The sequence below is a fragment of the Pogona vitticeps genome, chromosome 14 (genome assembly GCF_051106095.1).
Source record: "Pogona vitticeps strain Pit_001003342236 chromosome 14, PviZW2.1, whole genome shotgun sequence".
NCBI classification, from domain to species: domain Eukaryota; kingdom Metazoa; phylum Chordata; class Lepidosauria; order Squamata; family Agamidae; genus Pogona; species Pogona vitticeps.
Window position 1 is genome coordinate 16,797,520 of NC_135796.1, and position 21,868 is coordinate 16,819,387.

At 46.9% G+C, this 21,868-nt stretch overlaps 1 protein-coding gene across 8 annotated transcripts in view; it reads left to right on the forward strand.

Annotated features, from left to right (window-relative positions):
• Window positions 1-21,868, forward strand: part of NCOR2 (nuclear receptor corepressor 2) — a 203,535-nt gene that overhangs the window by 81,880 nt on the left and 99,787 nt on the right. For 7 of the 8 annotated variants that reach the window (XM_072983058.2, XM_072983062.2, XM_072983063.2 and 4 more), the window contains exons 7-8: window positions 5,643-5,699; window positions 9,581-9,633. In XM_072983058.2, coding sequence (XP_072839159.2) covers window positions 5,643-5,699; window positions 9,581-9,633 — 110 coding nt within the window. Of the gene's footprint in view, window positions 1-5,170; window positions 5,377-5,642; window positions 5,700-9,580; window positions 9,634-21,868 lie in introns of those variants that run through there. The other variant, XM_078381740.1, reaches the window with a different exon arrangement.

The following is a 21,868-nucleotide window of genomic DNA, read 5'->3' on the forward strand; positions in this document are numbered from 1 at the left end:
AATAATGCTTTTTCAAGAGAAAGTTCAGGAACGTTGCTGCCATACCCCCAAAAGTCTCTGTTTCAGAGGAGTTGGGATTTAGATTTTAGATATCAAATGAACCTACGGCACCGTTTCTCGTCTAGGATGTTCACATGGGTGCCAGTCCGTGCAAGAGATGGTTAGCTTTGGAGCATCCCCCACCTTAAGAGTTCTTTTCCAAAAAAGTGGTCCTCTGAGCAGTCGGTCAGCTTGGTTCTATGGTTCATCTAGCCGAGCGCTGTGGTATTGGTGGCATGTGGTAGATACGGGTTCAAATGGCCTTGAGCGATGGTGTCCTGGAGAGTGGCTGCTGATGGATCGACTCTGGCGTTGGTCAACACCACGCTCTCTTTGAATAAACACAAAAATCTTTACCTTCTCTTCACAAATCTTCTGAAAATTTGAAGGAGCTAAGGGAGCAACAAGTAGAGTGATTTTTCCCATGTTTTCTATGTTTAAAATATGATAAATTGTATAATAAATTAGATAAAAAAACTATTAGTATAATATAATTACAGTAATGTGCTAAATTATACTATACTGCTCTTATAATTACAGTAATAATAGTACTATACTAGTAATATACATATACTGATACATAGTACTATATTAGTAATGTATAGTGATACATAGTATGTATTACTATAATTATAGTATTATTGCAGTAGTAGTACTAATGTTACTATTATTATAATAATGCTATAATGATAGTAATGATAAGTAAATAATAGAGAAGTGCAGAATTCCCTTGAGGGCTTCTTGGAGTTGTAATTAAGACACACACGTACACACCCCAATAAATTGTATCATGAAATAAATTATGTTAGAATCCTGAATATGTTTTCTCAAGCCACACATCATCTGTGAAATCCTGGTACTTGGCCTTGGTAGTGTTGGGCCCCCCACATCCCACTGCTTGGGAATTGCTAAGGGCCATAAGGGCCACCATCTGCTTTACTGTTAGGCTGCTTCCAGTCCTGGTGTGAGCAAATGATCTGCTCTTTGATTCCTCCTGCTGTGCGTTATTTCAAGTTGCATTGCGTCTTTTATATCCCGCCCTTAGCCACCGCAGAGCTGGGCAACAGCCAACGTGATCATGGCCCATTTTTATATTCTCAGCAAAACCGTACAGGAGGCAAAGCTTGTACTGTACAGGAGACTTGACCTTCTCCCCCCCTTTTTTTCTTTTTCTTTTTTTTCCCCTTTGGCCATTCTAGCAAAGCCCTGCGCCTGGCCAGGGATTTCAAAACCCATCTGATGGAAAGAATAAAAGAGAAAACTTTGAGCGCTGTCCTGATTTCCAGAGACTCTGCGTTCCAGAAAGCTCCTCCTGGGGATCATTGAACTGATTTCATAAACGATGAACCATTTTAAAGCAGATTCCTGCTGGGGGTGTGGAAAGCACAAGTCCCTTGAGGTAGCAAAAGACTGACCCGTGTAGATGGCAGAGTTTAGCAAATTACGGCAGATTAGATCATGGACTTCCCCCATGTTGTTTTGTTGTGTTTTTGTTTTGTTTTTTCCCCCAGCCAGTTTCAGTGGCCATAGACCAAACGTGTTCATCTCTTTGGCTACTGAAAACTTTGTAAAAAAAAAAAAAGCTTGTGAGCTCTTTTAACAATGAATGTGCCGCTGTGTGACACACTGTTTATTGTATCCTCACCCCCGCAAACCATGAGAGTATGTATAAATACAGATGGCCTGGGAGGAGCGCTCGGAGTGTCTGAAGAAGCAGATTTTGATCCAGAGAAACTGCTCCAAAAGCAAACCTGTTAAATCTTTAAGTTGCCATAACTGTTGGTCCTTTGTTTTTCTTCCTACTTGTTGTGTGTTTTTTTTCTTCTTTTTATTTTGTCAACACGCTGAAACAGCTATCTGTGTGAAATGGGGAGCAAGGCCACTAGTGGGGGGGGGGAACAGAGAGTCCCTCGGTTCTGCCCTGAAAAATTGTCAGGAGCCATAAACTAATCTAAACCCAACCTAACAAAAGCACAGGAATCGACCGCAGAACCAGGGAATGGTTCCGCAATCTGTTCATCAGAATCTTGAAATGTTACCCAAGCACATAATGGGGAGGTTGTGTATTGTGGGGCGGCTGATGACATCATCTGGTCCGTGCTGTGACAATACCTTTTGTCCAGTTTGAATGATGTCATAGTTCTTATAGGAAGCCACTCTACACACATCCTTTAAAAGGCCAGCACAATTCTTGCAAAGAAGAACCGCTTGGGAAGATTTGTGAAAATGCTGATTGTGGAGCTTCTGTGGAATTATATAAGATGATCAACACCCTCTTTGTTTTTTTGCTGAATTTATCAAGAAGCCTCCATTGCAGGGCATTGTTTCCTGAAGGGAAGACTCCATGCTTAGCGGGGTGGGGTGGGGTGGGGAGTCCTTTCTGAAGAATGCCATTTTGCTTTTTATTACCGAAGATTCGTCTACACCTTGCTCTATAGGTCCCAGATATTTGCTCTAATAGCTGAGAAAGCTATACAGTTGAAACTGGACCACCAGCATAAGCTGCATATTTACATTCCGTCTATAGTGTTTGTGTATAGAACGAATGGTAGGAGAAATATTTGGTCTAGTGTTTCCAGAAATAAGAGTATTTTGTACTCCTGAGATACGTCTAGGATACAGCTGCTTCGGTCTGAGTCTGGTTAGTACCTACAGGAGAGACCACCTACGATACGCCTTGTACGATGAGAAATCCATTCCCCCTCTGATGGGTGAATAAATGCATATTTAACACTCTTACATACATTTTATTCAGTGAAGCTTAAATTTTCTGGAAAAAGATGCTATTCTCTGTTATCATTACCATTTATCATGAGCAACAACACTAAACATTTATTCATTAACCACATTCCAGCAGTCCCTGTTTGTCCTTGAAGCATTGGGAACAATGCTGGGGAATGTTCTAAAGGGTTATAATCAGCTGCAGATCTCTGAAATAACACCATCCGAGCTGCAAAAAGCAGCAGTCTTAGGAACAGCATAAATATTACACCAATTTTAACCGATACTTAGGTTTTCAGTTAAAACGTGTATCTGTTTTCGAATACGAGCTAAAGACTGTACATATTTACAAATTTATCACGGGAGGTTTCTGAAGCTTCTCCTTAGTTTTCTGAGATCTGGAACACAATGTCTCATTAACTATGAAAAACTATGTGCTGGATGAGACGGTGCTTATATTATGCTTTTTCACTGCCTTCGTTGTCACATAGTAAACCCTAAAAGGCGCTCTAAGCTGTGCGAATGGGTTTCTCTGTGTCTCTTCTCCCCTCTGTCATTCTAGTTGTCTATGCACCCATGTCAAGAAAGTTCAGATGCCGTCACATCAGGTGCCTGAGTTACCTTTCTAGTGTTTTAAATGGCTTTAAAGCTGTTTTAGGTAGTGTCTGTGTTGTATCAGATGCAAGCCGCTTCAAAATTCGATTGCAACAAAAATGTTTGATGACTACTTGAAATAAGCGAATACTCAGGGCATGCTTGGATGCCGGCGCTTTATAACTGGGAAGCGTTTCCTGCCTTTGCGACAGAGTCGGCGTTGTTGAATAAACCACATTTCTATCCTCTGGGCTGTTGTCAAGAAAAAGGAGCTTCCGTTGTTTGAACTAGGCGAGTTTTAACCGCTTTCACCCAGATGTGGTTTGATTACGCTGATGTTCACACTTCCCCTCCTAGCTCTCTCCTTTTCTGGCCGTGACTCATTCATTCCCTTTGCCCGTCTGTGGTTGTCTCGAAACGACAGGCTTGCCTTTCCAATCCCGTCTCGACCACTTTTCCTTTCCTTTTTTTAAAATTCCGGGGCTGGCAGTGCGAAAGCGAACCGCTGGGTGGCTTCGCTGGTTTTCTGTTCAAGAGAGGGGTTGAAAGCAAGAGAGAGAGAATTCTCTGCACTCCCTGCTGTCATCCTTCTCTGGCTCATTTCCTTGCATGATGGATGATTGAGAGGGCGTGATTGGGGGGGGGTGCTGGAGCTGCCTAAGCTTCAGTCATGCCTTCAGTTTTCAATTGCAGGGCTTAAGTCTAGAACCCATGCATAACATGTGCAGAGTGCTTTAGCACCGGAGCGGTGACCAAGTCCAGGAGTGAAAGGTGCCCCCCCTCCATGGCTTCCAGAGGGACTGAAGCCCCCCCCCGCTTGTCTGTTCCCTCCAGGAGGGAGGGCAGACCTTAGCTTTGCTCAGTCAAAGACGGTTTCCTTCGATGGCTGGAGAGGTTGTCCATAGCATTGTTTCCCTCTTGCCTGGAGGCACGAAATCTCCCGGGCATTATCGAAAATGCCTTGTTGACACATTGAGTCAGGATAGCCTAAATACTGTAGTACTAAATGAAGACATTGGGGAGTATTCTTAACATCCTAGTAATGAACTGTGTTTTGCTCAAATTGTGCTCCGCGTCACACGTTTATTGTTACAAACCTAAGAACCTCGGAAGAGCCCGGTGCTGGATCAGGCCAAGGGCCCCTCTCGTCCAGCTCCCCAATCTCTCACCGTGGGCCGCACCAGATGCCTCTGGGAGCACACTTTGAAAAGGGTTGCCATATAAATCATAATGGAGATGATGGTGTGCGGTTATTATCATTATTGTTACCGTTTATTTTACATCTACTATTTCGTCTCTGGGCTCTTCCCGTTTTGTTCGGCCAAAAAAAGAGAGAGAGTTTCCTTGGCTTGTCATCTTTGGCTTTGGCGCCCTTTGGCTTCTTAAAATAAGGTTTACCAGGCTCTTAGGCGCCATTGTTTGGGGGGGGCTCCATATTTATGAAAGGGTTCCCCTTTTGACTCTGACTCTTTGCAAGAGAAAGCTGGCGGGTTCCCCTTTCTTCGGCCGCTTTTGGCAGTGGGGGGGTCCTTCGAGAATGTGCCCACGGCCCCCCGTGCGCGTTTTTCGGCGGAGCCGTCGGTAAACTCCCTTTTGGGTTGGAAAGAGGGAAGGAGAAGAGAGAAAACAGGAAGGGAACCTGGCAACCCCAGGGGGAGTGGGGCTTGGAGAACAGTCACATGTTCCTCTAGAGGAGACCAGCGTCCTGGAAAAAGAGGATCTGATTAAACCGTAGTCCTCCTTCCTCTCCCCCCCAAAGAGCCACTGAGGCCCTTGTGCACAACCAACAGGCGCTCTGAAAGTGAAAGAGAATTCGTTTGTCTTGCATGGAGGAAGAGAGAAGGCGAAGAAGAGATCAGAGCAGAGGACATCCGAATCCTCGCCTCCTCTCTTCTCCCCACTCAACGCCTTTTCTCCTACCTTCCCGGCGCAGCCTCCCCCCCCAACCCTCACTTGACTTGTCAACTGGGGAGCCCTTCCGTCGTCTTCTCCTCTGGCCAGTGACTCGGTTCTCCCAGGAGGGTTTGTTGCTCCTGCTCTTTTCTCTCTTGGCGCTTTTAACCTTTTTCTCCTCCCGCATGGCGGGGAAAGGCATCTGGAGGGAAATGGGGATAAATTTGTCAGCTTTTCGAAAAGGAGCTTTGAGCGAGTGCAGGCGCACGGGCTGGACATGGGGGGGGAGAGGGCAAGCGGGAAGACTTAGCAAGGCCTCCTAGCCCAGGGGGTGAGTTTGGATTGTAAGAGATAACCTTTTCTGCTGTCCTTCTCCCCTCTCTTTTGAATTTTAGAAAAAAGCGGAAGCTGCCCACCGAATCCTGGAAGGATTGGGGCCTCAGGTGGAATTGGTAAGTCTAGTTTAACTTCTTTTCAAAAAGATATCAGGCACGTGCTTTAATGGATCCTTCCTTCTCTTCTGACTCTCCTTATCCTCCTGCTTTGGCATTTGTGGAGAGAGAAGCCAGATGTTTGAGGGTCTGGTACGGTTGCAAGATGGAGAAGGGAATATCCCCCCATAGCTTGGGGATGTCTTTCTATCCAAATTCCAAGTTTGTTGTGCTCATTATGATCATCATCATCATCGTATTTAACGATAGTAATTCATTTATTAGTTATATTTATCCACAGTTTTTCTCCAATGGTCTCTAGGCAACCTTCTTCTCTCTGCTTTGAGGAAGATCATATTGTGTGTGTGTGTGAGAGAGAGAGTGAGTGTGTGTGTTATCCATTGAGTTTTGTGAATCAGTGGAGATTTAACCCCGGATCTCCCTGGCCCTAGTTCCAAAATCTAGTTGCTACACCTCACTGGCATTTAAAACCGCCTTGTGTTCAAAGATAACTTTCAGCATGTCTAACGTTGACAGGAAGTGTCTGGCTGGAAGGTGCCTGGTGAGTTGTGGAGACGGCTCATTTTGTTGTGGCTTTTTGTTCTCTGGTCACGACAGTCTTGTTCCTCTCGGTGGTTCCTGGGCGGCTGCGCTTCTGCCACCTGAAGGGCCTTGAGATACCTAGCTCGGCGTAGGTGGCTTCCATGAAGGTGGAGAGGCGATGCTGCCCTGGACTGGGGACACAGCTGCGGTTTGGTTCAGTTTTGCTCCTTGCCGTTGCTTTTTGGAGCTTGCACTTGAGCTATCGGGTGATACACATTTAGACATGCACCATGTAGAGTGGGGCCTCGCTAGACGATGATAATCCATTCCAGTGAAATCTCTGTTTAGTGAATTCATTGTCTAGCGAAAAGCATTTTCCCCATTGGAATGCATTGAAACCTGTTTAATGCATTCCAATGGGGAAAAATTGTCGTTGCGGAGAGCCGCTTTGCAAACCGCTGATCAGCTGTTTAAATCACTGTCTTGCGAAGCTTAGTTATCTAGCGAAAATCAGTTTGCGAAGCAGGGACCAAACATTGTCCAGCGAAATACCCCCTTAGGAATCACTGTTTTGCGAATTGCTATAGTGATCGCAAAAAGCCAATGTCTTTAGGTATTAGATCAATGGTCCTCAGTCTTTGGTCCTTCTGTTGCTTTTCAGTTCCTGGAAACCCTCGCCAGGGTGGCTGCTGGGTTCAGGAGGGGGGGGTCATCTGAAATTATCAGCAGGACAGTTGATCTCTCAGAGGGTATCACTGCGTGGTAGCATCCTTCTATCTGAGTCTCTACCTAACCAGCAGTGTTCAGTGGAGGTCCAGGTGTAAACTGCACTGCTGAGAGAGCCTTGGCAGGTGGGGGGGGGGCTACCAGAGAGGTCCTTTCTGTGTGAATGCTTCTGCCCCCAAACTGTGGAAACCCCCCCCCCCCCGAGCAAGTGAAGTTACTGAGGCATTGAAAACAATGTGGTTTCTCCAGGCCCTTATGTGCGTTTTCCTTTAGGTGCCTTTTAAAGAATACAGTACATGTCGATTCCCTTTTGTGGTTTTGTTGTGTTATTATTGTTTTAATTTGGAAGTTACTCTTGACAGGTAGACAAGCGATTTATGTATATAAAATCTTGTCCAGGGAGAATCTGGGCTGAGCGGTGGATTGGTTTAGGTCTCTGGCTTCAGTGATTTAGGCTTCTAGCTGTGGAGTCAGAGGGGTTGGGAGTTCGATTCCCCCACTGGGCCTCCTTGATGGGCTGGACTTGATAATCTATATAGTTCTGAGATTGATGATGATGATGATGATGATGATGATGATGATGATGATGATGATGATGATGATGATGATAATAATAATAATAATAATAATAATAATAATAATAATAATAATAATAATAATAATAATAATATGCCCTCAAGCTGTCCATCATACGCAGAAACCATTTCCGAACTTTCACCTTTTTTTGGAGGATATTCTCAGGTGGATAAACTTCAGCTGTGTGCTTGTCTCCACTTGCTCAACAAGCAGACAAGGAGCCTTTATCTTGCTGACCCTATAAAATGAGGGACATTCTGCAGCTTCCGACCTCATGACAGATATTGCACTTTGGAAGCTCTTGACTTGCATTACTCATCTGGAAAAAAGCCCAAGTACGGTCATAATTTTAATGAATGATTCACAAGGCTAGGCATTAGTCATGTCTGAGGAAGCAGGGCTGTGGATAGGAGCAGGGTTGCCGTGGCCTCGAGGTCATAGACTTCCTTCTCCTTAGCCAGGAGACACCCAACCTGGCCATCGACTGGACCAGATGTTAAAAGAGGAAGAGGGTTTCACTCCCACTCTTGCGGCTAGGGTTTAATTTATAGAGATTCGCAGCCATTCCTTGAATCACGTCGAACCTTCGTTCTCTCTAGCTTGGCATTGACTCTTTTGCTTTAGTAAATGAAACAAATTAGTTGCAGGTACATGTTTTGATAGGTGTGGGTGCATATATGTATATGGGAGATAATGTGTTTTTCCACACACACACACGTATGTGCAAGTGCAGGTATAGCTCAGTGGCTTGGAGTACCTGGCAGCAGAACCAAAGGTTGGGAGTTTGACTCCACACTGAGAGGGGGGGGGACTATCAAGATCACTGGGAACATAGGTTTCTTGAGAGTAGGACTGCCCTGTAATTCAAAAAAACTAACTTCTCTGAGCTCTGCCTTGAGGCCTTTTCAGTACCAGGGGCTAATCTGTAAGCTTTATATAAGTGCATTTCTCAGAGAGACACAGGGAGGAGATGCTTCTTCTCTCTGCCCTTCTAATGGATATATTGATATATTCCAGAGTCTCAGGTGGGTAGTATAAAGAACAAAAAGGGTGTGTGGGTGTGTTGCACACACACATTAAGGAAGGAGTTGGAAGTCGGTGGTGTTTTTTCTTTTTAAGTAACTTTGCTCTATTTGACATTCACAGTAGTATTTTCTCCTTAACTTTACTGTTTCTTTCAGAACTGTCTTATGTAGTTTATAGATGGGGAATGACAAAACAGGTCAAAGACAGACACTCAAGTATTTTCCACATTAATACAAAAAAACACAGATTAATTGTCTGAATAGATTCAGGCTCTTTGAGCAGAAAAGTTTGAGATGGTGATCTGAGGTTGGGTGTAAGAGATGCTCTGTTAAGCTTTTGTCTCAGAGAGACAAGCCTAGAGAAAGTGACTAGGTAATTTCCCCATCCCTGCCCCCCCCAATTCATCATCTTTCTAAATCTTTTCGTTTTCTGAAGATAGGAGCCAGAGGTTGGGAGTTTGAATCCCCACTGGGCCTATGTTCGGAGCTTTTGGGGGGGGGCATAGGGTGTGTGTCAGGCAGTGAACCTGACAGTTTTATAATACAAAGCGTGAGCTCTGCCCCCCCCAAGCTGTGTGGGGCAGCCTCCCTGAACCCCCCACAAATGCTGTGAGTTTGCAGACGGACAACTTGCTCCTTCTGCAGGGAATCAAATAACAGGCCTCTCTCAACCTGCTGCGTCGCACGGATGGGGGGTGGGTGGGTGCTGCAGCAAATTGCTTGTTTTTCTGAACCAGCTTTGCGTTTGAACAGCCTAGTCTCAGCTCCGCCACAGTCCAGAGCACCTCTGGGGGGAAAAACAAAAGGAGGAAAAGAAGGAAAGGGAAGAGGCAGGGCAGGTGATGGTGGGAGGAAGATGTGCGGATGGATGCTTTGCCGGTCAGCTCTGGGCACGGACTGTCGCGGGCATGGCACGCCTCCCGACTGGCTTGGGAGCTGATCGGTAACACGGGTTGTCTTTAACACTGGCCCGTTTTGTGAGTCTGCACTGCTGGCCTGTGTGCTGATTTAAATGTTCTTTTTCCTTTTCAGCCTCTGTACAACCAGCCTTCAGACACGCGGCAGTACCATGAGAACATTAAAATGTAAGTACGGTGGCCATAAAAATCCTCCTCTTGTCTCTCCCCATCGCTGCCCGTTGTTACATACAGCACTGATGTTACCTGTCTGTCATGGGTTTGGAGGGAAAGTTCCATCCTATGGGGAGTGGAAGGCGGGACATCAGGAGGAGGGGCTGTACTGTATAAATATGTGATGCCTGTGTGGTGAAGAGAGAGATGCTGAGAGACACTGGGATGTGACGAAGCAGCAGCTGGGAAGAAGAAGCTGTTGTGGGAGTCTGTGTGTCAGACAGGGTACTTCTGTGTGTCAGAGTACCAACCTGATAGGTTCAGGTGTCTGTTGGTTAGCCAGAACTGATAGGTTCAGGGTCTGTGCTTCAAGTTAAGGGTTCTGGGTGAACCAAACTGTATGCTTGTATGAGTGAGAATAAGCCACGTTACTTTATCTTATTCACCTGATTGTTTTATTTTACCCTGTGTGTATTTAAATAAACCTTATTCTTTTTATTGTTTAAAAATCCATCCCTGGTCTGTGTGACTTCTTAAAGGGAATGGTTGGTGGCAGCTTAGTGTAACTGTGTGACAGATCCCAGTAGGTCTGGGTTTGTCACATTGATTGGTGTCCAGCGTGTGGGATACGACTGGTCCAGTTGTCCAGCGGTCCAGCAAAGCCTTGGCAAGTGTGCCCAGAGCAAGGGGGGTCTAGTCAGGGACAGTCTGAGGCGCGTAGGTAATCTTCTAGGTGTACCTCACGGGGAGGTGCGCTAGTAGAAGAACGTGCCAACTGGGGAGACTTAGATTAAGGTGCTCTGAGGCAGCCTAGTTTTGGCGGGAAAAAGCTGAGGCAAAACTGCGTAGTAACAGTGAGCTAGCTTGCCAGCTGAGAGGCCCAGCAGAGGGGGGTAGGCTCTGACTCGATACTGTTGCAAGTTTAGTGCTGAAGAACAGCAGCAATCTCTGGGGAGAGCTGGTTCTGAGGCAAAAAGGAGAAAAAAAGTGGTCGTTTTATTTTGAGGCTTGACTTTTTAAAGCAGCCTGTTCTGAGGGGGGATTATGCCCTTGACTCGAAGCCAGATGGCCGAAATGAGTGAAGTGAAAGACCCCCAGATTGACCAAGGTTCTGAGGATGAATTTGGCTCAGTGCAGGGTGACAGCACAGGAGAGCAGAACCCAGAACTTAGAAAATTGCTCATAGCCCAACAGCATGAACTGAGGATGAGGCAATTTGAAATGGAGGAAAGGGAAAGAGAAGAAAGGGAAAGAGAGAAACAGAGGCAATTTGAGATAGAGAGATTGGAAAGAGAAGAAAGATTAGAGAGACAGAGAATTGAATTGGAATTGCAGAGAGAGAAAATGGCGTTTGAATTAAAAAAATTGGAACTGATGAATAAGAACAATAATAACAATAGGGATTCTGAGGGAGGCCAATTATCTAAAGCTGACCTGAAGAAATTCCCTGTGTACCACAAGGGAGATTGTCCTGAGGTGTTCTTTTCCTTAGTGGAAAGAGCGTTTGTGGACTTCTCAGTGAGGGAGACTGAGAAGATGACAATCATGCGATCTTTAATCAGTGGTAGCCTGGCTGAGGTCTATGCCGAGATGCCTGAGGAACTGATGAAAGATTTTGCAGAGTTTAAAAAACTGGTGTTTGCCAGACATGGGATAAATGCAGAGCAGCTGAGACAAAGATTCAGGTCCCTCACCAAAAAACCAGAACAGACTTTTACCCAAGTGGGGGCCCAATTGGTGAGGCTGCTTGAGAAATGGCTATTGCAGGAGGGAACAGAGACCTATGAGCAGCTTAAAGACTTGATAGCACTGGAACAGTTCTATTCAGTCCTGCAGGGGGAATTGAAATTCCAGGTGAGGGAAAGGAAACCGAAATCTGTGGCAGCAGCCGCAGAGATCGCAGATTTTATTTCTCAAATAAGAAAGCCCTTGGGTGAGGGGAAATCTGTAGGTAAACCCAAAGAAACCTACAGCAAGTACTCTCAGGGACCAGGGAAAAGCCAGCAAGGGGGAGGGGCCCATGGTGAAGGGAAGCCCTCAGACATGAAACCAAGACCTCAGATTTTGGAGGGAAAATCAAAACAAGATGAGAGAGAATCAAAATACACCAGAAAATGTTATTTCTGTCAGGGAAAGGGTCATCTAATCTCAGAGTGTGAGAAATTAAAGCAGCTAAAAGGAATGGTGCCTCAGAATGCTAGTGGGACCAAGCCAAAAGCTGTGTTCTGTGTCCAGAAGGAGCAAAGCTCAGTGTCACTGAGGGAGCCGGTTGCCATGGCTACTCAGTCTGGAACAGCTACCTCTGCTGATCAGGCTGAGGAAAATGGTCCTCTTGTAGAGGTAAAGCGCTGCTTGCTGATAAAAACAGATTCTCAGTTGTTTGAGACAGCCGGGGTGGACGTAGGAATACTTGACCGTCAGTATAGGGGGCTGCGGGACACTTGTTCCCAGGTAACCCTGTGCCATCCAGATATTATTCCTCGGGAGTTTATAATCCCAAATGAGAGCATAAAGGTGGCAGGGATTGAGGGGCAGGTAATCTCTCTGCCAGTAGCAGAGGTACCTGTCAACTTTCAAGGCTGGAGGGGGGTTTGGCGGCTAGCGATTTCATCGACTCTGCCAGCAGCCGTGCTCGTGGGAAATGACCTGGCTGAACATGTGAAACGGGTGCTAGTGATTACACGCTCACAAGCCACCACAGGGACAGTTCAGGGGGGTAATGATGAGCCCGAGACGGAAGCAGAGGGGAGTTCGGAGGCTGTGGTGGAAACCTTGACCACAGACAGCAGATTTGGACAGGAGCAAAAGGCAGACGCCACTCTCCAAAAGTGTTTTGAACAGGTGACTGACGCCCCGCTAACACCTGAAACCCCAGTGAGATTTCTGGAGGAAAAGGGGATTTTATATAGAGAAACCCTGAGGAATATCTCAAAAGGGGGAGATGGGATCAGAAGTCAGCTGGTGGTACCTGAAAAGTATCGCCCCATGATCTTACAAAGGGGGCACTCTGACATGTTTGCTGCACACTTAGGGGTGAAAGGGCCCCTTGATTTGATCAAACAAAATTGGGAGCAGATCACCCAGGATGACCCACAAGACGTTGTGACATACATAGACACCTTGATGAATGACCTAAGGAGAAACCTAGAGCTGGCAGCAGAAAACCTGCAAGCTCAGAAGGTCAGACAGAAAACATGGTATGACCACAAAGCTAGAGAGAGGCACTTTGACCCAGGGGAGGAAGTGCTTTGGCTTAGGCCCTGCAGAGAGAATAAACTGCAGCTCAAATGGGCGGGACCATATAGGGTCATTTCCAAGATGTCAGACCTGAACTACCTTATAGAGCAGGAGGAGAACCAGGCAAGGAGGGTGGTTCATGTGAATGCCCTAAAACCCTACTACAGAGGGGAACAGAGGGTGTTATTCGCGATAAAAGCAGCTGAGAGTGAGGAAGCTGAATTACCCTTCTGGGAGGGTAGAGGGGAAGTAAAATACAACCCAGAGGAGGTAAAGATCAGTCCTGCACTCACCCAAGACCAGCAGCAAGAACTAAAAATGCTGCTTAGTAAATATCAACAGGTGTTTTCCAACAAGCCGGGGATAGTGAAGGGAGTGATGCATCGGATCCACACAGGGGATGCACCCCCGCAGGCAGTATCCCCATACCGAGTAACGGGACCCTATAGGGACAAGGTGCGGAAGGAGCTGGACGAGATGCTTAGGGAGAACATAATCGTCCCATCTTCTAGTCCTTGGTCCTCTCCGATAGTCCTTGTGGACAAGCCTGATGGGAGCATTAGGTTTTGTGTCGATTACAGGAAATTAAACCGTGTAACCACTCCTGATGCCTACCCAATGCCCAGGCTAGACAACCTGATTGAAACCATAGGGGGTTGTCGGTTCATCTCATCATTGGACCTGGTAAAGGGATATTGGCAATTAAGAATTGATCCCAGGGATCAAGAAAAGACTGCCTTTTGCAGCCCTTTTGGTCTCTATGAGTTTCGAGTCCTGAGCTTTGGTCTCAGAAATGCACCAGCCACATTCCAAAGGCTGATGGACCAGACCTTGGCAGGGCTCAGTGACTTTACAGTGGCCTACATTGACGACATAGGGATCTTCAGTAATACCTGGGAAGATCACCTGATACACCTGGAGTTAGTGCTGCAGAGGTTAAGTGCAGCAGGGCTAACAGTAAAGGCCAGCAAGTGTCAGCTGGGTAGCCCAGAAATAAAATACTTGGGTCACATGGTAGGGGGAGGAATGATAAAACCCCTGGAGGCCAAAATAGAAGCTGTTCGTGATTGGCCTAGACCCAACACCAAGAAAAAAGTCAAATCATTTCTTGGGTTGGTGGGCTACTACAGAAAGTTCATCCCGAGGTTTAGCGAGATTGCGGCTCCGCTGACCGATCTGACGAGGAAGAAGGCTGATGACCGCATCCCGTGGACCAGCGACTGTGAGGCGGCGTTCCAGAGGTTGAAGGAGGCGTTAATCAACTATCCTGTCCTGCGTGCTCCAGACTTCGACCGGGAGTTCATCATCTACACCGATGCGTCTAACAGCGGGGTAGGAGCAGTTCTGTGCCAGGAGGATGAGAATGGTGACCAGCATCCAGTGTCCTACCTGAGTAGGAAACTTCAAAAAGGTGAGAGACATTTGGCAACCGTGGAGAAGGAGTGTTTGGCCATAGTCTACGCGATCCAGAAGGCCAAGCCTTACATCTGGGGAAGACATTTTGTTCTGTGTACTGACCATTCACCATTGCAATGGTTAAAGACAATGAAAACCCACAATAGCAAACTTATGAGGTGGGCTTTAAACCTACAGGACTATGACTTTGAAGTGAAGGTGGTCAGAGGGTCAGTGAACTGTGTTGCTGACGCCTTATCAAGAAGACCTGAAGAATGAAGACGGCGAAAGAAACATGGACTATGTGTATATAATGATGACAAAAAGTAAAATGTACCTGTTTTGAATTGGTTTGTATGAATAAAGGTAAATTGATGTAATGTATATGGTAAATGTTTAAATGCCTATTTGCTATGGTTAACTTAGAGTGTAAGGATGAATAAGTAAGTATTATATGGTATTGAATGTATAACTGTTGTTGTGTGTTTTATACAGGTTGTTTTTTTGGTGAAAAGCACGTTAGCTTTCCCCCTACAAAACAACTTATAAAGAGGGGAGGTGTTACATACAGCACTGATGTTACCTGTCTGTCATGGGTTTGGAGGGAAAGTTCCATCCTATGGGGAGTGGAAGGCGGGACATCAGGAGGAGGGGCTGTACTGTATAAATATGTGATGCCTGTGTGGAGAAGACACTGGGAGATGCTGAGAGACACTGGGATGTGACGAAGCAGCAGCTGGGAAGAAGAAGCTGTTGTGGGAGTCTGTGTGTCAGACAGGGTACTTCTGTGTGTCAGAGTACCAACCTGATAGGTTCAGGTGTCTGTTGGTTAGCCAGAACTGATAGGTTCAGGGTCTGTGCTTCAAGTTAAGGGTTCTGGGTGAACCAAACTGTATGCTTGTATGAGTGAGAATAAGCCACGTTACTTTATCTTATTCACCTGATTGTTTTATTTTACCCTGTGTGTATTTAAATAAACCTTATTCTTTTTATTGTTTAAAAATCCATCCCTGGTCTGTGTGACTTCTTAAAGGGAATGGTTGGTGGCAGCTTAGTGTAACTGTGTGACAGATCCCAGTAGGTCTGGGTTTGTCACACCCGTGTCCAAATGTCATAGTACGGAGTGAGGGTGAAAAAGCAGGCCTTCCCGTCCCCGATCTCTGATTTCGCCTCCGAGACAGAAAAAAGGGAGAGGGGAGGTCGAACGCAATGCAGTGTCTTTAAGGAGCTCCCTCGTTGGGAGTCTGCCGGAAAGAGCCGGAGTGAGCAGGGGTAGATGGCGTGATAAGGGTGGCTCCTTGAGGCAGAAGAAGCGAGGGAGGGAACTAACACGGTGTGTGTGTGTGTGTGTGTGTGTGTGTGTGTGTGTGTGTGTGTGTGTGTGTGTGTGTGTGTGTGTGTGTGTGTGTGTGTGTGTGTGTGCGTGCGTGCGTGCGTGTGTGTGCGTGTGTGTGCGTGCGCGTGCATGTGTAAATGAGAGATGGGAAATGTCCCTTTTGTGGACAGCAGCCCTCAAAATATTTGGATATTGTGGTCTGCTGGGAACAATCTGCAAAATTCCCTTTTTGCCTTCCCTGTGCCGTGCCACAAGTTGGCGTCTGCCCCTCTGCATAGCAGATTCAGATTTGGCGCTTTGTGGACATGCTGAGTATTCCTGAGCTTCTGTTTCAGTGGGAGCGGGTGGGTGGGGGGAGTGGGAGCCTTTCAAATGTGTTTCAATGGTTAACGTGCCCATTGAAGGGTGGCTGGTCGGCTGATCTTTGCCCCGCTGTGATGTTTGCCCTTCACGGGGATGTTTTTGTGGCGATTGATCTTTCGGAAAAAAAAACATTATGTTTTCATTTGCACCCCAGAGTGGTACAGTTCATGTCTGTCACCTTTTCCTGCTGTGTGTGTAGAAAAAGACTAAAGGGGTTTTATCTATCTCTGGCACCTGCCTTTTCAGAAGAAGGCAAGCTTCTGTTTGTAAAAAAGCTGCCAGGTTTGAAGTAAGGGTGTATGTAAATATAGATATTTCCTTTAGCTATGTGAATTGTTGAATTTCCAAATCAAGAATGGTTAGAAATGAATGAATGCTAATCAGGGTGCCTTTGTGACTTCAAAATAGTTATCGTTTGCCAGGGAGGTTGTCTGCTGCCTCTCTGCATGCTTTACCAACCAAGGCCTTTTATCAGACGCCCATAGTGTCTCTGTTTTAATTCTGCTATATTTGTGACACAGGAGCAGTTGGATCCTTAGATTTGATCCTATGATGTTCAGAATTGCCTAACTTTAGCAGGGAGGCTAATCAGTGTTTCTTTGCATGAACTCCTACTCTGGATTCATGGCCATCTCCTAAGATACTGGCCTATCTAGCTCTACAGGGGCACTATTGAGAAGAGCTCTGTAAATATCGGGGAGGGAATGTTACACGGCTAGCGGAAGTTAGCTTTGGAGAAAGGCTGGATATCAATATTTTAAATAAATTAATTAAGGAATTAAAGATGGCCTATTTGAATACCTATTTAAAAGGGTTTTGATGGTCTGTTTGAAATTCCATCCTGGCAGTTTTCAGAGGCAGGATTCGGAATTGCTCTCCTTTTTGGCATCTTCTAGCGATTTGCCTTCTCCAACCCACTGAAGCTGTAGGGTTCTTGTCAGCTGTAGGTAGCTGCCATGGCATGCACACACACACAAACACACAGACGCACACAAAGAGCGAGGAGTTGAATGTGCAGTGTGATCACTCTAAGAATAGCCACGGCAAAGCCTGAATTTTCATCCAGTTGCCTGGAGGCTGTCAGCCCCAGCCAGTGTAGGAAGAGATAAAATCGGAGCTGACTGCCCCTGTGGCTCTGGGCAGCTAGGACTTGGCACAACAAATCAGAAGGGAGTAAAAACTCTAGACAGGCCAAAAAGAGGGGGGGGGACATCAAAGGGTTTCCCCCCCCCACTTCCTGTTAGAAGCACTGCTGGTTGTTCATATCCTCTGTCTTCTGCCTTCCATCTGTTCTGGCTTGTGAAATCTCACTGGCTGAACTTTCTCAAGCTTTTTTCCCCATCGCTTAAGAAGGACTGCTGGATGGTTCGGTGATTTAGGCTTCGAGCCAGAGGGTTGGGGGTTCGATTCCCCGCTGTGCGGCCTTGACAAGGCTGGAGTCGGTGGTCCATAAAAGGTCCCTTCCTGCTCTGCAGTTCAAAGATTATACTAGGAACTCGCATTGTGGGTGCTTTTTTTTTTTTTTAAATGAAAGTAAAGCTCTTGGGTTGAGTTGCTCTTCCCTGCCCTACCAATACATGTGTAATTTTAATTTGTCGTGATTTTCTTTTCTACCTTGCTGTCGCCTCCCTGGGGGAAAGTGTACCATAGTCTGTTTTGAGAGAGAGAGACGACGTGGTCGAAAAGGGGTCTCGCCCCATTTCAGTCTCAACAAGTGCTCCCCATAGAACGGGTGCCCCACTTCCTCCTAATCAGCCTCTTCTTTGCACTGTGTGGCCTTTTGATCCATGTACTGACACCTAGATTTTTAATGTTTGTGTCTTTGAGCAGTTAAAATTTGAACTGTCTTTGTACAGTTAAAATTAATTTCATGCCCCAGTTCATTCTGGCATCGGCGGTTTCAGAAGCTTCCAAACCACATTCCACTCCTTGGGAGATCAGAAGGGAGCGCGGCTTAAAAGGGCCCCAGCCCAGGTGATACCTTTATGAGAAGCTGCCTCGTTTCCAAAGTCCGGCCTCAGTTTTGTCGGATTCAGGGTTTTTCTTCCCTAGGAATGAGCCGCTGGTGGATCTCCTCCAGGTTCTTGCTCACAGCATCTCCCATCAGCCCCAGCCAGCCTAGCCTAGGGCGAGGCCTGATGGAAGCTGCTTCGCAGCAGCAACCTCTGGAGTTCTCCACTTGCGGGCAGCCCTCCCTGTCCATAGACAATGCTGGGGACCCACCCGAGATCCCCCTGAGCATCCGTCTCCTACCTGGAGGTCCCAGCCTTTGAACCTTTGCATCTTCAGCATGCCATGAGCGTGCTCTGTGCAATTACAGTTGACTCCCTCTTATCGGTTGAAGCTCCAGGTCTTTATTCCAGAGCTCAGGAAAGCTGCTTTTTTTTGGAGGGGGGGGTGACAGCAGCTCCCTGAATTCTCTTAACCAACAGTCCATTGGGGGAGTTGAGAGTTCCTGTCCAGAAAAGCAACGTCTCCAGGATTGCATGGATAGGAGCCTGGCGGAGCTGCAGGGCCACTTCACCTGGCCACAGGTGGCGAAGGGACTTCTTAGGGCTGGCCCGCAGGTCAGGAATGGCGTGTGCCGAGAAAAGGAAGTGCCTGGCTGAAACCTTAAACAAGATCACACCATTGGGGTGGGTGTTGATGATCTGCCTTGTTTTTCATGCAAACCCGTTAGTTAGCACCCTTCTCTTTCTGCAGTCGCCTGTCCCTCTTGATCAGGCAAAAGCATGCAGTGGCTTCATCATAAACACTCAGAAGCACAATGACCGCCGGCCGGCCTTCCCCCTTCGCCCCATAGGATGAGCCACGGCCCTCCCGGTTTCCCTTCCCTCCTCCTTGACTTCGCCAAGGGCTCTATCGGTGTTGATACTGGCTTTTGGATTAAGCCCAGGGCTTCCTGTGTAACATAATACCTGCCATGAAAGTTTTGACCACGTAACAGACTCTCTTTTGTCTCATTCTTGGCTCTGGAATCTACGAAGGAAAGCAGGACCTCTCATGTATCTCTGCTGCCTTTATCTTTCTCCCTCCCTCCCTCTTTCTTTCTCTCCCCCCTCTCTCCTTTCCCTTCACCCACCACTCTGTGGCTTGGTGTTTTGTTGGTTTTTTTTTTTTTAAATCTACACAAGGCTCCCGTTTATACAGTATATTCAAGCTGTTAACCTCCTGGAGGCAGGCCAGAAATACTTAGATGGCCCTTAGCCAGAGAATTTAAATGCCAATTTTCTCCACAGTCTCCTTCCTGGAGAAGCAGAACCCGAAAGAATTAAAAGTGAATTGGTTGGCTTTAAGCAGGAACACGCTAGGCTTCTTGGAATTTTCTGACTAATTTTTTAAAAAAATAATCGTTTCCCAAGGGAATCATCTTCCCTTTCTGGTTTGCCTTCATTCCAAAATAATTTTGCATGGAATTCAAGGACCCGTGGCCGGGCGTGTGGAGTTCCAAGGAGTTGCGTTCCCAAAAAATAAAATAAAATAAAGTTTCCACACTCTTACACTATTAGTGAACTGTGTGCGCTGAGCCCACCCTATCTCCCCTTAACATTGAAAGGTGTGGACATCAGACCCTGTGTGACTGCCAGGCAGCATGTTATCACCAGGGTAGGCCAGGTACGATATAAAATATGAGGACCCTCATGGCCCTTCATCATGTGTTCAAACTCTCTCCCACCTCCACGGGGAATGATTTCCACATGTTGGAGGTGATTGCCCAAATTGTTCCCTATGACTAAGTCTGGATGTACATAAAAATAAAACCAGTGCACCCTTTTCACCGATTCCTCTTTGCCCCCATTTCTCTCTCCGTCTTCTGTTGCCTTTTCAGCTTCACGTGCTAGCTTCCTCGAGTCAGGGGCTTTCCCTTCTGTTCCTCAGAGGTAATACTAAGTCCCTCATCCTAATCCTTACCTGGGGAACTCATTCTTTCTAACAAAAGGTGTAGGGATTGTAAGAGGGACAGGCATTTTACAGTCTGTATCATGGGGGGAGAGGGCCGGAGAATAAATGGTGTGGACGATGTACCTCCTGGTCCTTCTAAAACTTTAGGGGTGCTCTCAGTAGCCCTGAAGACGGCCCTTGAAACACACACACACACACACAGAGAGAGAGAGAGAGAGAGAGAGAGAGAGAGAGAGAGAGAGTTTTCCCAAAAAGAAAAGTGCCTCTGCGGTTGGACACACTCGGGGACAATGGGAGGAGGTTTTAAAAAAAAAAAAAGCTCTTTTTGGTGGGGTTTATACTGCTACCGCTGTTTTGGTTTAGGCTTCGAAAAAGCTCATTAGGGCCAGAATCCCAACCCGCCTTTTGAAGGTGCGTTCCCGGATGCTGAGACTGGCCTCCTTCTAAGCCCCCCCCCAAACACCCGGTTGCTTCTGCCATCTCTACTTTTCCTTCCCTCTTAATCGATATAAACAGTGAGATGTTTGTTGCTGGGGGAGATGCGGCTGCGTTGCTGTTCTGACCTTTCTAAAGTGCTGTTTGCAAGTGCCGTGTGCCTCTCCTGTGTGTGTGTGCGGTGTGTGCGTGCGCGGGTGTGTGCACGCGCTGTTCTGCCTTCTGCTGGCTGCGCTGTAGAAATTCTGCAGCCCCGCTTGCTCTTGCTTTGCTATGCCCCCGGGAACAGGACATGTGCTTCCTCCGAGAGGTGGCCCGATTTAACCTCCTTGCAAATGGTTTCTAAGTAACAGGAGGAACAGCGCAAAGAGAGGAGGAGCGGCTCTCGAGCACACCGATGCGCACGGAGATCACAGGGGCCTTTGGAAGTGGAGGGCAGGATCTCTGGGTTTTACGGGGGGGAGAGAAGCAGTGAAAGGGAATTGAGGAAAAGAAACTGAGACACCACAGAGGGACACAAGCATGTGGGGCTGTGCTCCCAAATCTTTGCTAGCCTTTCCAACAGTAGAGAGAGAGAGAGAGCAAGCCCTCGCCTTCCCCTCTTTTGGAGGAAAGGACAGAAAGGCAAAAGCCAAGGCATTGAACCCCCCTTTCGGAGGCTACGGGCACCTGAGTAAATTACTTGTTCTGCCTAAGGCAGGGTGCCTCAGAATGGCGAGGTTTGTGTGGCGTGTGCCAAATAACTGTCCTGTTTTTGAAACAGACTACAAATGCTCGTCTGAGAGAGACTGGTGATGGAGCGAAAGGATGCGCACAACCCATCCGAGGCTTCTAAGGCCAGACCATAAGGCAGCACTTGTAGGAATTTAACAGTAGGGTTTGCAGCGTTGATACTCTTTGCCTGACTGTTCTTGCAGAGACCAATAACTCTCTGTGATGTCGAAAGGAAAAAAAATCATGGTGTCTTGCACGTAAGGGGGAGAATTGGGCAGTGCAACGAAACTAGCAAGGGTTTATCTCCTTGCTGGAGAGCCAGTGCATGCTTTTGAGTCCATTTGACAGGTTTGCAGCCTGTGGGGAGCCCCCCCCCCCGCTCCCCATGTCTTCCCTTGCTCTTAGATAAGGCAAGCAGGTCTTCTGTCCAGTGCTGAAAGGTACAGCTCTTGATGACCTTGCTGGGCTTCCTGGCAGGGAGAAAAACCAAAGGCTTTCTGGAATGGCTTCTGTTATTGTTGTCTCTTTCTCTTTCGCTCCCTCGGTTGGAGCCACTCCCCTGTGGGCACTGTGTTCTAAAGACACCCGCCTTACTCCCCCAGTAGTTTAATCTGTGAGAGGCAATGCTTATGGCACAGCTTCTACGGCCATGATGTCCTTGCTGCAGGAGGGGCATTAAGATGATTCCTAAACCATTTAAAGGTCGCTGAGTTACTTAATACCTGTTCATAGTTAATGGGGAAGGAACAAGATATAGAATACAGGCTCCTCGGATTCCTCGGATTTTGTCAGCTGCTTCCCAAGGCTTTTTTTCTCAAACCGTCTGGACAGAATAACAGCAAAGCAGAAGTTATGTTCTTGGTTAGC